General features: G+C 42.2%; 1 protein-coding gene and 1 long non-coding RNA gene across 2 annotated transcripts in view; one reads left to right on the top strand and one right to left on the bottom strand.

Moving 5' to 3' along the window:
- Positions 1-15,113, bottom strand: part of F8 (coagulation factor VIII) — a 110,457-nt gene that overhangs the window by 82,317 nt on the left and 13,027 nt on the right. The window contains exons 2-4 of the mRNA XM_016133454.2: positions 13,041-13,162; positions 10,484-10,606; positions 4,873-5,085 (exon numbers count right to left, since the gene is read on the bottom strand). Of these exons, the coding sequence (XP_015988940.2) occupies positions 4,873-5,085; positions 10,484-10,606; positions 13,041-13,162 (458 nt within the window). The remainder of the gene's footprint in view (positions 1-4,872; positions 5,086-10,483; positions 10,607-13,040; positions 13,163-15,113) is intronic.
- The window catches only part of LOC107504329, a 71,653-nt gene that overhangs the window by 51,937 nt on the left and 4,603 nt on the right, over positions 1-15,113 (top strand). Inside the window, exons 5-7 of the long non-coding RNA XR_001595462.2 lie at positions 5,709-5,909; positions 9,826-9,929; positions 10,452-10,608. This is a non-coding gene — a long non-coding RNA (uncharacterized LOC107504329). The remainder of the gene's footprint in view (positions 1-5,708; positions 5,910-9,825; positions 9,930-10,451; positions 10,609-15,113) is intronic.

A 15,113-nucleotide genomic window follows, 5' to 3' on the forward strand; every position in this document is an offset into this window, starting at 1 on the left:
TTGCTGAGTAGTACTTCGTGGTATGGATGTTGCAGTTTGTTTAGCCATTCACTTGTCGAAGGGCATTTAGATCAATTACAGTTCTTGACTTTTACAAATAAAGCTGCCGCGAACATTCATGTACAGATTTTGTATGAATGTTAAACTTTCATTTCTCTAGGGTAAATACCAGGAATAGAAATGAAGTTTATATTTAACTTTATATAACACCGCCTACAATTCTGACACCAATTTCAGTGTGTGGGTTTTTTTCCCCAACACTAAGCAATTCTGAGAAACCAGCTGGGTGTCCTATAATTTAACTCACTCTGACCCTACCTACCTGGAGACAGCATCAGCTTCCACAGGTTCAGGGCTCAGTCCTACAAGGCTACCCTCCCCATCCATCTTCAGAGGCCAGTGGCAAGTCCACGTTGTCACCTGTGCTTCTGACCATCTGGCTGTAGAGGTCCCAATGACCCACTCCCTGGGTTCCATTAATTTGCTAGATTGGCTCACAAAACTCAGACATGTTAGTTACTAGATTAACAGTTTATGATAAATAGATAGAATGGAAACAGCCACATGGGAGAGATGCACAGGACAAGGTACAGGGAAAGGGCGGGAGCACCTCTAGGTGCTCACTAGCTCAGAAGCCCCCAAACTGTCCTTTGGGTTTGTACGGAGACTTTATCACATAGTCATCATTGATTAAATCACTGGCCTTGGCACTTGGACTCAACCTCCAGCCCCTCTCTTCTCCTCAAGGTCGTGGGAGCGGAGTAGGACTAAAAGTGCCTCTAATCACATGATTGGCTCCACCAACGGCCCCCGACTGTAGGTGCTTTCTAAAAGTCACCTCATGGTCATAAGAAAAGACACCTTTATCTCTGTAATCACAGGAAATTCTAAGGGTTTTAGGAGCTCTGCCAGGAATGGGATGAAGATCGAATACATATATTTTTATTATAAATCACTGTATGACACTGCCAAACTGTTTTCCAGAGTGGCTTTGCCATCGCGAGCCCCCACCAACGATGTATGAGACTTCCTGTTGCTCTGTACCCTTGCCAGCATACTTTACAATTCCTAAATTATTATTCGAGCTATTCTAATAGGTGTGTAGCAGTATTTCACTGTGGTTTTAAATGCGTTTCTCTAATGGCTGATGACATCAAACATTTTTTCACGTACTCACTTGCCACTTGTGTATCTTCCTTGTTGAAATGTCTATTCAAATCCTTTGCCCATTAAAAAAATGGGTAATTTGATTCTTGTTGGGATTTAAGATCACATTATATATTCCAGATGTAAGTCCCTTACCAGATATGTGATAGGCAAATATTTTCTCCCCGTCTGCAGCTTGTCTTTTTGTTCAATAGTGGTGTTTTTTACAAAGCAAAAGTTATTAATTTTGATGAAGTCAAATTTATCACTTTTTTTCTTTTATGGATTGTGTTTTTGGTGTCTTCTCTGAACCCTTCTCCTAAGCTCAGGTCATGAAGATTTTCTGCTACATTTCCTAACGGTTTTATGGTTATACATATCACATTTAGGTTTACAACCCATATGAGTTCATCTTGGTGTAAATAGTAAGGTTTAGAATCATTGTATATAGATGTCCAATTGTTCCAACACCATTTGTTGAAAAGATTATCCTTCCTCCACTGAATTGTTTTTATTGGGCAAACTTGTGTGGATCTATTTCTGGATTCTTCTATTCCATTATTCTATGAGTCTATTCCATTAACCAGTACATGTTATTATTACTGTAGCTTTGCAGTAAGTTGTAAAATCGAGTTGAATTATTCCCCTAAATTTATTCTTTTGCAAAATCATTTTACCTAATATAGTACTTTTACTTTTCCATATAAATTTCAGAATCAGCTTGTCTATAGCTACAAAAAATCTTGCTGGGATTTTGATCGGAATTACATGAAATCTATAGATTAATGATAATTGAGAGATTTTTTCCTATGTTGAATCTTATGGTTCACAAAAAGTATTTTATTTAATTCTGATTCATTTTTTTCATCAACACTTTATACTTTTCACCACACAATGTACATGTTTTGTTAGATTTATACCTAAGTTTTAAATATTTTGAGATCTTGTCAACATTCTTTCTTAAATTTTAGTTTTTAGTTATTCATTGATAGTATATAGAATACAATTTTTAGCAGTGTTATTGAGATATAATTGATATACAAAGAACTACACATATTTAATGTGTATAATTTGATCAGTTTGGACATAGGAAAACACCCATAATACCAGCTCAACAGAATAGACACATCCCATACCACCGAGGGTCTCCACGTGTGTGTATGTGTTAAGAACATTTACTGTGAGCTCTACCATCAATAAATTTGGAAGTGCAAAATACTTTATGTTTAACTATAGGCATCACATTGAACAGCAGATCTTTAGAACTTATTCATCTAGAATAACCGAGACTCTGTAGCCTTTGAATTACATCTCCCCGTTCCGTCTATCCCACCTCCTGACAACCACAATTAGAGTCTTTACTTTGAGAATTTAAGACTATTCTGATTATTTTAGACACCTAATATAAGTAGAATCATGCAGTATTTGTCTTTTTGTGACTGACTTATTTGACTTAGCATAATGCCCGCCAGGTTCATCCATGTGTTTGCAAATGGCAGGATTTCCTTCTCGTATAAGGCCAGATCATTATATATGCATGTGCGTATGTGTGTGTGACTATGATATATATCTGTATATAGCACATTTTCTTTATCCCTGTCAATGGACATTTGGGTTGTTTCTATATATATCTTGACTGATGTGAATACTGCTGCTGTGAATATGGAGCACAGATATCTCTTTGAGATTTTGATTTCATTTCCCTTGGATATATACCTGGAAGTGGGATTGCTGGGTCATATGGTAGTTCCGTGTTTAATTTTTTGCAGAGCCTCCACACTGTCTTCCATAGCGGCTGCACCAGTGTGCGTTCTCAGCAGCAGTGCACAAGGGTCCCTTTCCTTCCACGCCCTCGCCAGCACTTGTTTCTTCTTGTCTTTCTAATAACAGTCATCCTAACAGGTGTGAGCTGGTATCTCATCGTGGTTTTGACTTGCATTTTCCTGCTGATTAGTGCTGTGGAGCACATTTTCATATACTTATTGGCCATTTGTATGTCTTCTTTGGAAAAATATCTATTCAGATATTAAATTTCCCACCAGTTTGGTGGTACTTTGAATTCTGATGCCTTTTCCTGATCTGTCTGTTTTCTTTGCTTTTTAGAATTTCCAAATGGCTGGGCTGTGCATTTTGTCAAAGTTCTGTAGTTAAGTGGAGGATAAAAGGTGCTGTGTGATTCCTCCATCTTACCCAGAAGTAGAACCTCCATTGACTTTTTAAATTCAATTTTCCGTCAAAGAATTCTTTGGATTTTAAACTTATTTACTTATAGATTATATGTAAACACATGTTTCGATGCTTTCATTGTTTTATTAGCTTTTACATCCTACAAATAACATACCGTGGTTTTATCCCTTTGTCACAAATTGTGGCTATGAAATAAAACTGAACTCAGTATATGAGTGATCAGACTTCCAAATGAAACTAGTACAGACTCTTCTGGTCTTCTTCGACTCCCTCCCTTTTTGCATATTAATAAGTGAAAAGAAGCCAATATGACAACGCTACGTATGGTACGATTCCAACAACATGACATTCTGGAAAAGACAAAGCTATGGAGACAATTGAAAAAATCAGGAGTTGCCAAAGGGTAGGAGAGGGAAGGATGAACAGGTGGAACACAGAGGATTTTAAGGGCAGTGAAACTACTATGTTTGATACTGTAATGGTGGCTACCTGTCATCATACATTGGTCCAGACCCGCAGACGAACATCACCAAGAGGGAACCCTCATGTAAACTACAGACTGTGGGTGATGATAATGTGTGAACATAGCTTCATCAGTTGTAACAGATGTACACTCTGGTGGGGGATGCTGATAGCGGGGGAGTCTGAGGGGGGCAGCTAGTATTTGGGAATTCTCTGTACTTTCTGCTTAATTTTGCTGTGAACCTAAAACTACTCCGAAAAACAAATTCTGCTTAAAAGGAAAAACATGTCTGGCTACCCTGTAGCTCCCCTGAAGAGACCACGTGGAGAAAACTTCAGGTATTTGAGTGTTCCAAGCCACTAAGGCAAAACACTCCCAAATTCCACAATTAAAAATGATTGTTGTCATTTTAAGCCACAAAATTGCGAGGATATACATGTCATATCTTCCCATAGCTTTCCAGATTCATAACTGGAACAAAATAAAAGTCCAGTGAACCTGATTTCACCATCAAAACTTAAGATTAAAATAAATTATGCAAATTTTACTTCCCTAATTTATGTTTTGCTATTAAACTATAAACTAAAAGGTTTGATTAAAATTAAGATGGTTTTTAAAATAACACGTTATAAACAAATAAACGCCTACTTTTCTCAGATTTTTATATGCTTTTGGGTTACGGATGACAAACCGACCTCTTAAACTGGTTTATACATCATTGTTTATACGCTTGGATGTGTTTACATCTATGGAGCTTTCCAGGAACCTAACACAAGATTTACAAAAGGCACTACTAGGACGGTTCGTAGGATATTTGAAGTAGAAAGTAGCAGTGCTTCGAGAAGGGAGACCTAATCCCACAGTTTGGCTTTTCTTGACCATTAGAGTGCATTGTGGCAGCAGAGGGTGGGCATCTGTTCCTCTCAGAAACTGGGTTCTCCTTTCCGTGGGCATGATGCTAGGGAAAAGGAACCTCTTTCAGACGGAAGAACATAAATGCAGTCTTTTATTAACAGACCCAGGTATTTGACCTTCCCTGCTTATTTTCTCTCAAGCCTACCCTTTCTTACACTTACCTTCTCTACAAACCAGGAGGGCTCCAATGAGGCCTGAATTCAGGTCTTTCACCAGGTCCACATGAGAAAGGTAAGCGTAGGTGAGACATGGTGGGTCAGAGGCCATTGGGCCATTCTCTTTCAGGACCTGCCAGACGTAGGTTTGACTGTCACCAGGGTTGACTTTATCATCTTGCTTTTCCCTTTCGCTGGTCTGATCCTCATATTCAGCACCTAAATCAAAAATGGATACAGTTATCCCTTTTATGCCCATTGTCCATTCAAGGAAACATATCAAGATTATTCTCACCAGTAGATTCTACACAAGAAACGGCCCTTCTGCAGCTTAATCTGGAGACTAACAAGCAGTCGCTATAAATGGGGAGAAGCCTCATATATTCCGGAGGAGTTCTAGACCCCTAATGCACACGTGGCTGCTCAAGTGGATCTCAGCGAGACCTCCACATTCCAACCAACGAATCGCTTCCATTATTGCATATTTTAAGCTTATTCAAGTCAGTTCAACTCAACAGACACACTGGATATGTGCTTTGTACCAGACTGTCTAATAAGCATGGTGAGGGTCAGGGAAGGGGACAATTCAAAGATTTACAAAAAATGTTTTTAACTTGGTTCTCTCTGGAGAGTCCAATCACATAAGGGGAAGATATTTTTGGCTGTCCTATCTTTAGTGATGTTAAAATTGATCCCTGGATTAACCTGATATCTCTGCTCTAAATTGAGACTATATGTGTTCATTATTAATGAAGTGTCATTGCTTCTAGGTCACTTCAGTAGGAGGTATTTAAAGGTATTGACCATAACACTTATGCTTCTATTTTGAAACATTTTTCCAGCAACTCACCATAGCTTCATGGATTCATAATGGTGTCTGCAGTTCTGGAGCAGCCCAAGCTTTCAAGATGCTCCTCATTTACACTCCATCTCATCCCACAACATCTCCAACAGAGCAGGGCGGGAGACCCCTGCACTGCCTCTGCTCTGCTCATATTTTTACTACAAGCCCTCAGCAGCCAAAGGCCAACTCTAAAGTACAGGTGGGTGGTCCCCACTATAAAGTCAGCCTCTGAGGTATAGGTGCGCCCCCTCCAGCGGGCACTAGGGATACTTGGCTTCATTGAGAAGCAACAGCAGACCAATGCTTGTGTTTGGCAGAGCCTGGTGGCCATTTTGAAAATCCTGGGTTGGCACCTGGGGATGGAGTGTGTGGTTGAGGTGTCTGTGTGATCGTGGGTGGGTATCAAATTCTGGATAGTGGATGTGTTTGGATATGGAGGGAGGGGCTCATGGAGAGGCACAGAAGGGGCTTCAGCTGTATCTGTCATGTTTAATTTATTAAAATAAAGTAAGCAATGGCCAAATGTTAAGTTTTGGCAAAGTGAGGTAACAAGTAGATGTATGTTTGCTATATTATTTCCTACACCTTTCTTTGTTTTAACTATTTCATTAGGAAAAGGATACTCTTTTTCCTAATACTAAGGTTGGGAGAGGGGTGTGGGAGGTTGGATGACAGGCCAAGATGTGTGAAACACCTTAGGTTTCTTGGGGAGAGGGACAGTGAATGGATTGGGAGAAATACAGCAGTAGGATGGCCAGGCAGCACTTAGGGACCACTCGAAGTGAGGTATCATGAACTTAGTGATACAATTCCATGTGGTCGTGTGATTTTTATTTCAACGAGTGGCCATTCGCTTTATGGCTAATAGAATAGGTGAACAGATTTAACCGTGGTAGTGGTTTGGCCAAGTGACTAGAATAGAGATCAAGGAGGCCAGAAATTTGTGAGTGTGTGCGGGGGCACCGTGCTTGTCATGTGCCAGAGCATCTCAGCTGGGCAAGGAGGGAAGTGAAGACTTAAGGGGCAAGGGAAGTGGTGAAAAAAACTCTAGGGTCAGTGGATGGTAGATCTCAATGAGAATGGAGAGAGGAGTCGTTGGAATGGTCAGTGAGAGAATGAGAGCTGGAAAAATAGGAAGCGATCCTCAGGATGTTAAAGGCTTGAACTTGAGAGTTTAGGCTATTCAAGTTACTAATAAGAGGTCTGTCCTTTAATGCAGATGAAGATGATTGTGAAAACCAAGTGAAGTAGACAGTGCTTGGGAAAAAGCATTTTGTGCAGCCCTTCTTGATTTATATGCCTAAAAGTTTATATATCTACTAATGAGTATTTCCTTTGCAAGAGTTCTGCTTCCATCAGAATCTTATCTGAGCTCATACACCAGCCACCTGCAAAAATTCTAAGCAGAATGTGTTTTGTGCAATTTTCATCTTCTGTCGTTATGTGAGGAAGAGGAATTAAGACATTTGAGAGTTCAGGGTATCTGCCTATCTGCTTCCAATATGACTTTTGCAGAGGAGATACACTAAGGAGTGTACTGAATCAACAGAAATTCACTTCTGAAAGGAAGTTGTCCCTTGAGCCAGTCGTAACTTTCTCAAGTGCTTTCAGGATTGAAGTGCACAACAAAATGACAAAAATTAAGGAGGAAATCATAGGGCTTCCTGCTGAGAAGACTGAATAACAAACTGCCCCAAATGTAGTGGTGTAGAACTGCCAACATTTTATTATTCTCACTGGTTCTGTGGGTCAAGAATTCAGACAGGGCACAGGCACGAAGGCTTCTCTGTTCAGTGGTGTTTAGGGCATCACCTGGCCTAACTCAGACAGCTGAGGGATGGAATCATCTGGAGGCTTTTTCACTCACATATCTAGTAACTGGGCTGGAAGGACTTGTAAGCTGGGACTGTCAACCACAGCCCCTATACATGGCCTTTCTAGCTTGAGCTTCCTCCCAGCGTGGGGATCTTTGGGAGTCTGCCTTCTTCTTACATGGAACCTCAGGACTCCAAGAGTGAATGCACCCCACAAACAAGGCAGAAGCAGCATGTTCTTTTGTGACTCAGCCTCAGAAGTCGCATGGCATCACTTCTGCCATAGACTAGTGGTCAGAGTACTTATAAGCCTGCCGCAGATTAAAGGATAAGAAATACAGATTCTAGCTTTCGATGGAAGGTGCATCAAGGCACCTGCTATCATATTTTAAAACCACCACATCAGGGCACTGTGAAAATGAGCAAGCAGGTGTTCTGAAGTCAACAGGTGTCCCGGTAGACAATGTGCTCTCAGTAACCGAGACTGCCAGGTACTTTATTCAAAGACCCTGGGGTCAGGTCCAGGGAATGTAGGAGTCTCTTTGGTCTGCACCTTCCACCCCCACTCCTAATCCTTTTGTGTCCCCCGATATCTGTCTTTGGCCTTGTATCTGCATCTTCCCTCCATCCATCCCTGTCGTACTGTACGTCATAGATGACCCTCTGTTCAACCCCCTGCCGCTGGTGGGTCAGCTTTCTCTGTCCTAGCCTACGCTGCCAGAAACTAGCCTTTGAAGACACCTCAAGGCCCTATGTGTCCAGTAGGAGTCGAGACTCACATTCTGAGTCCACATGCCAAGAGTTTTTGTTGGCGTCAGTCCTGGAGGGCCATAGCTCAGTGACCCCTGGGCACAACGGCCCTGCCACGAGCCAGGTGCTGTGCTCCAGGGTCTGCTTTGTCCCGCTCTCTGGTGCCTGCAGCCATTTATCCTTCACCTGATCTCTGCCCAGACACTTTGGGTTGGCGCTTCTTGACTTAGATGCCCCCTCGCTATCTTTCACATCCCCCTCAAAGTTTTACAGCCCTGATTCCTTTGACAGACACTTTGTGGGAGCTGTCTTGGCTTACATCATGTGTTTTTAGATCCCGTTAACCAAAGAAAGTCTTATGACCAAGCTTGGCATCAATACGGTGGGGAATATACTTCTGCTCTGGAGTAGGGGATGACTTTGCTGGGCAGGAATGTATTTTACTAGTCTGCTTGGGACAGGCTTGCAAAGCCACAGAGATAAAGCAGATCCGTGCTTGATTGGGTCTAGGAGTGGGAATGAGGCTTGGACTGTGAATAGGGACAGAAGTCCCAAAGTGACAGAAGTGTTGTAACGCTAGATTGTGTTGATGACTACACAGCTGTCTAAATTTACTAAAAGTCATCAAACTATCTTAAATGGGTTAATTTGGTGATGTGTAAGTTATACCTCAGTAAAGCTGTTTAAAAATGCTATGAGGAACTAATACACAAAAATCAATTTGAGATGGATCACAGACCTAAATGTGAAAAGTAAAATAATAAAACTTCTAGAAGAAAGCATAGAAGAAAATTTTCATGACTTTGGGATAGGCAAATGTCTTAAACAGGACACAGAGCTCTAAAATAAAAGGAAAAATGCAATACTTTTTGTTCTTCATTAACTGTTGGAACTTTTATGCTTCATTAACTTTAAGAACTTCCATTTACCAAAAAGATTAAGAGTGAAAATTCAAGCCACAGACTAGAAAAAGATATGCAAATATTTATATCTGTCAAAGGATTTGTATTCAGAATATGTAAAGTGCCTCTATAAATCAATAAGAAAAAGATAAACAGCTCATTTTTTTCAATAGGGTAAATCCTTGGTTATATATTTTACAGAAGGATATCAGAAAGGTCAGCAAGTTTATACAATGACATTCAACATCATCACAGATTTAACTGACCATGTGGGGGCTCCAGACTAGTCTCAAGAGGCCAGGATCTTGTGGATCATAACACATAAATATTAAGGCTTGTGATAGGACCATAAATCACGTGGGTGTTAGGCCATCACCTCACTGTATTACTTCTGGGCAGAACCACTGTCTAACCTGTCACATGTGCATCCTCACCTGGCTTAGGGTACGAAAGAGTCATCTCCATGCTCAGCCCCCAGCTGCAAAATGATGAGAACACTGGCTTCTCTAAAATGCTCCTAGATTTGTTCTGGAACCTCCCAAGTAGATAAGCCTCATGAAAATTGCTGGCTAGGCTCCAGCCAGAACCCAGGATGACTTTTCCTCTATACCACCTGCCCCATCCTGTCTGTCACCTTCCCCCAACCCAGGTCTGCCCTGGCCTCACCAGCACAACCCAGAAAATGAAGACCTTCCAATTTCAGGACGAGAAACTGCTCAATGTGTCAGCATAGTTGGGCTGTACAAATGTAAGGTATGTGCTCTGATAATTTATTATTTTCTTGATCTATATATTCCATAGCCTATTTGGATACTATCATAGTTAATCGTGGTACCCTTTTCACTTCCTGCCCTGTGAAGAGGGCAGTTCAAGTGGGGACTGTGGCCAAACAGGTTGGTTGGTTTTAACGAGGTCAGCTTGTGCTTTGCTAGTTGGCTCTCATCATATGGTGGCATTCGTATTTAGAAGTTGGAGAGAGGAGAAGGAGAAGAAATATCTGGAAAGTCAGAATCTAAGGAAGGAGAAGAATTCCATTTCACCTTCATACCACGAGCCCAATCCTGCCAAGGAAGTTTTCTGGGCATAGGAAGGCAGATGAAGTGGGGTTTTTAGGATCTGTGGCCTGGCTTCCCAAGGGAGGGTAGGGGACTAAATCAGAACTTTGGCGATTAGACTAAAATGACAGTGTTCTTCATGAAGCGGGCCTAGTTTTGAATCCTGACTCCACTGTTCACTGGTTGTATGACCTTGTACTTAATACTCTTCTGTCCCTAGATGACAGGACAACAGGAGGGCATTTGACTCACCTTCAGAAGCTTTCCAGTAGGAAACACCAACGGCATGAAGACTGACCGCATGGGAAGCCATGTTCTTAAGCGTAATGACCACAGTGTCATGAACCTCCGCCCGGATGGTAGGACCCAGCAGACCTGTAAGTGTGAGATGTTCCCTAAAGGTCACTTGGAGGGTGACACTCCAGAAAACCTGTTATTATGAAAGTGATGGTCAAAGTTACAGAGAAGCATGGCCCCATGATCATTGACTCACAGTAGTTAAATAAATGAATGCATAAGCTGCTATCACCGGTTCAACCTTATGGTTGTCCTGAGGACAGAGTTCTGGATGTTTATTCAATGCAGTCATTCATTTAACTAACACTAGTTGAGTTCCTGCTGTAAACTTCAGGTTGTTCTAAATGCTACCAAAGGTGGCGGTGTGCTGGAAAATGACAAGGCAGGAAGTGGAGGATACTGTACACATGGCGGTCAGGAAGGGCCTCTCTGAGAAGGTGGCATTTGAGCAGAGATCTCACCAATGCGAAAAAGCAAGCTTCGCGGAGGTCTGGTAGGACAGCATTCAAAGCTGAAGAAACAAATGCCCGAGTCCTGAGACAGGCATAAGCTTGGCATAGCTGAGTGACATGTGGTCAAAAGAAAGCGAACAAGCAGGACAGTAGTAGAAAATAAAGGTACAGAGGCATCCAGGGGATGTGACATGTAGCAGTTCGTGGGCCCCAGGAGTTTGGATGAGTTTGCAATTCACGAGAAGTAAAACGACTTGGGACTTGTTTTGGAGGAAGAGTCAACGAGACTTGCTGATGAATTGGATGTTGGAGATAGAAAGTAAGAAAGAGTGAGGACCCAGGGATGACTCCTGTGACTTTGGTTTATGCAAGTGGGTGGCAGTCAGGCCATGACACAGAAAAGTCAAAGAGAAATCAACACTTCTGACTTATAGACATATTAAATTAGATGCCTAAAAATGGTTTATTGAGGGAACTGTACTCAATAGGGTGGAAACACGAAATAGCTTTATTTTTCATAGTTAATTGCATTGGGTGGAATTTTCCTTTCTTACGCTTTGAACCCTCCCATTTTTTCCAGTAACCTTCCCATGGTAACAGTGTCATTTTTAGGCATTAATAAGTCCACTCTAATGTCAAGCTTCTGACATCCCCTGCAATGTGGGCGTTCCCCCTCCTCCCGCTACGTTTAGACAGGCTCAGAAACCCGTAATGGGAAAAGGTAGCTAGTTCGGTTGCCAGCTTCGCTGCTTTCTCTCCTTCATCTCCTAATCCTCCTCCCCCGCTCGCCTTACTGCCTCTGAACCCTCTAAGGCTGGAGCTAGTGGAAGAGGAACGGGGTTGAAGAAGAGGCGTGATGACAACATCTTTCTTGGAATGAGCACTGGCGATGTGCCTTTGGTGCCCCTGGGTTGCGGCACATGCCAAAATGCTGGCTCTTTCTTTCTTAGGGAACTCATATGAGTTCTTCGGGTATTTGATTCTCACATTTCCAGTATACAGATGCCCCACTCTGCCCCTCCCTGGTATGAGATATGCCCTCTCCAGCTGTCACTTGTATCTCTCCTCTCAGTTTCTACTTGGGACTTGTTTTGGAGGAAGTACAATTGCATGTAACTTTTCTGTCACAGTCACCAAGCCCTGGGAGGGCAGGGTCTTCTTGAAGCAGGTCTTGTCCTGTGATCTTCTTGGCTTCCCACCTAATGTCGAAGTGCAGTTAGCTTCCGCTGTGGCCCACTCTCCTGCCACTGCAGGAAGTTCCCTTAAGACTCTGGACTTGAAAGTTTTTTCCAGATAAACACCAGGCTCTAGTCAGTGACTCCTAAGCTCCCGAGGTCTTATTTCAAGTCTTCTAAGTAATTCTGAAGCTTCCCTCACTATAGCTTCATAGGAGGGGGAGCCCTCCTTCTCCCATGGAGTGGGGGACGTACAAAACACTGAAAATGCTTTCCAAAGAAATCCTCAAATCTGAACTCTTTTAGAAGTTCCCAGCCTTATTTTATACAGGCTAGAGATGCATGATGGGCTACGGTTTGCAGAGCCAATGCTGCACCACTACCTGACCAAGTCCTGAGAAGCTGGGCTGATCTCTCTCTCTCGACTTTGGGGAGACTTTTCACCTGTAACTCTTAACAATAATTCTAAGGTAGAAAATGTCTCACCTTCACGTCTTGTTACATGCCTGTTTGACATCTAAGTGAAGGTGTCGAGCAAGCAGTGTGAACTGAAGATATACACTTGGGAGTTATTAGCATACAGATGATGTTTTAAAGCTATGAGACTGGACGAGATCATCTAGGGATTGAAGGTAGAGAGAAAATAAAATGAACTCGGGTCTGAGCCCCAGGGCTCGCTAACATCTAGAGAACAAGCAGAGGAGCAGAACCCGGCAAAAAGATCAAGAACACTGAGCCAGCATATTTCCTCGAGAGGTGATGGTTAAGGGAAGAACATTTTCTTTGGCAGATGCCATCTTTAGCTGCAGCCCCAAGACTGAGGAGTCCTCACTAGGAAATGACACACCCAGGGTCATAATAAATAGTCAGTATTGTTTTCATTACCCATCCATGGTGGCCTGGGCTTGGCGATGTTGAAAAGGTGATCCGTGAACTCTACAAACACAGTCTTTTTGTACATGCCTGAGGTGCTGAATGGAAAAGATCTTGGCACTGTAGGAGGAAACCTGTGTGAAGAAAGGAAAGACTCATTCATTTTGGTGGACGCTTCTTCAAACCCAGCTGGAGAAGGAGCCGGAAGTAATGCTTCCATCCCACTCTCCATGCTGTTAACAAGGCAGATCGGATGAATCCCTGCTATAGACCGAATGTGTGCGGAGCCCTTGTGAATGGGATTAGTGTCCTTACAAAAGAAACCACAGAGATCTCACGCCTCTTCCACCATGTGATCTTGCAGTGACAAGATCACCATCTGTGAACCAGGAAGAGGGCCTTCACCAGACACCAAATCAGTCGGCACCTTCATCTTGGACTTCCAGCCTCCAGGACCGTGAGAAATACATGTCTGCTGTTTATAAGCCCTCCGGCCTGAGGTATTTTGTTTATTAGCCACCCAGTCAGTGGTATTAGTCCAAACTGACTAATATAACCTCTAACGTCTGTGAAAACGAAATGCTATTTTCAGAAGTCATCTGATACACTAGGTGCCATATGATAAGATAAATCACAAAATCGATACCCAGATGATCCTTTGTCAAAGCAATAACTACAGAATCCTTTGATTTCATCTCTAAAACAGACTATAACTTTTATCTAAGTACCTGTACTCAAATTTTGTCGGTATGTACCTAATATTACACTTCCCTTCCTTGGGGTACCACGAATACCACAGAGAAAATTACTTTCCAGTGAAGGCTGTGCATATTGAGACCCGCAGGTGTCAGCAGCTGCAATTCAAGGTCAGCCCTCCCTAGTGCTCATTCTTGTCTCCAGTCAGATCCATTTCCTTGTGGATCAGCTACCGAATCTGAAATTTTATAATTATACGCACGTCCCAAACTGTTATTCTATGCCTCAGTTATTATGGAAACTCTTTTAGGTGAAGGCTGGTCCCCAACCTTTTCTTCTCTCCGTAGCTGACAAGTCAGGTTATTTTGTCTTGCGGCCCAGTTTAGGCTGAGTAATCAAAAGGACCAGTGTGAATCCCAGTGAAGAAGGCCCCCAGGTGAATTGGCAGAAAATCCAAAGTGTTTGAAGGGGACTATTTATTTCCACACACTGGTTTTTATGTGCTAATGATTTTTGTACCCCGTGGAGTAGTTCTACAGTTTTCTATATGCCATCGAGAACCTCTCTTCTTGGCTATGCTTCTGGATATCTAACTCATATCTCATCAGATTTTACCAATTGGTGTTGTTTCGATAAGCCAAGGGAGTACAGGCACAAGGCAGGGATATTTGGGGCATCAGTATTCGTGTAGAAAAAGCAAAGACTCCTGCCATAGAAGAAAGTTGTCATGTGCAGATCCTGGTCTTCAAACCTCGATCAGTCAAAAAAGAAAATTGAGCAGGCACTCCCTCCACAGATGTCTATTCTCTCACTTACAAACCATATACTACTATATGCCACGGTGCCATCACAAAACACACATGAGAAATAAATGCGGAAAAGAGAGATTTTTAAAGACATATAATTAGATATGGAGTTGAGTGTTTTTTCTTAAGTCTTGTTGACTCTCAAGGGCTCTTCAAAAGCAGGAGATGTGACAGAGGATGGCTCAAATAAATGGCGATATACTCGGTATGGGTACCACTGAAGAAAGAGCCTCAGACATCAGTCAGCCAGGAAGATACATAACATCCTTGTTACACATGACAGCAATAAGGACCAAGTGGGAGAAAGGAGAGGCAGCTTCCGATTGTGGATATTAGTATGCTTGGAGCAAAAGGCACACCATCCCTGGGATTATCGGGATGTGAAATCGATAACAAGGCATCCGGTAGCTCTTGCTTACTTGTTTATTTCTCAGTCTTTTGCTGAAATAACAGAAATCTCAATATTCCCTTTAAGAGCAGCCACACCAGAGAATCATTCATTCCCATAAGAAATTTTGCTTTTTCTTATAAAGGCTTCATTAGGAATGTGGAGGTAGTGAAGGAAAATGCAATCTAAAAATGG

The sequence above is a fragment of the Rousettus aegyptiacus genome, unplaced genomic scaffold, assembly GCF_014176215.1.
Source record: "Rousettus aegyptiacus isolate mRouAeg1 unplaced genomic scaffold, mRouAeg1.p scaffold_m13_p_9, whole genome shotgun sequence".
Classification (NCBI taxonomy): Eukaryota; Metazoa; Chordata; class Mammalia; order Chiroptera; family Pteropodidae; genus Rousettus; species Rousettus aegyptiacus.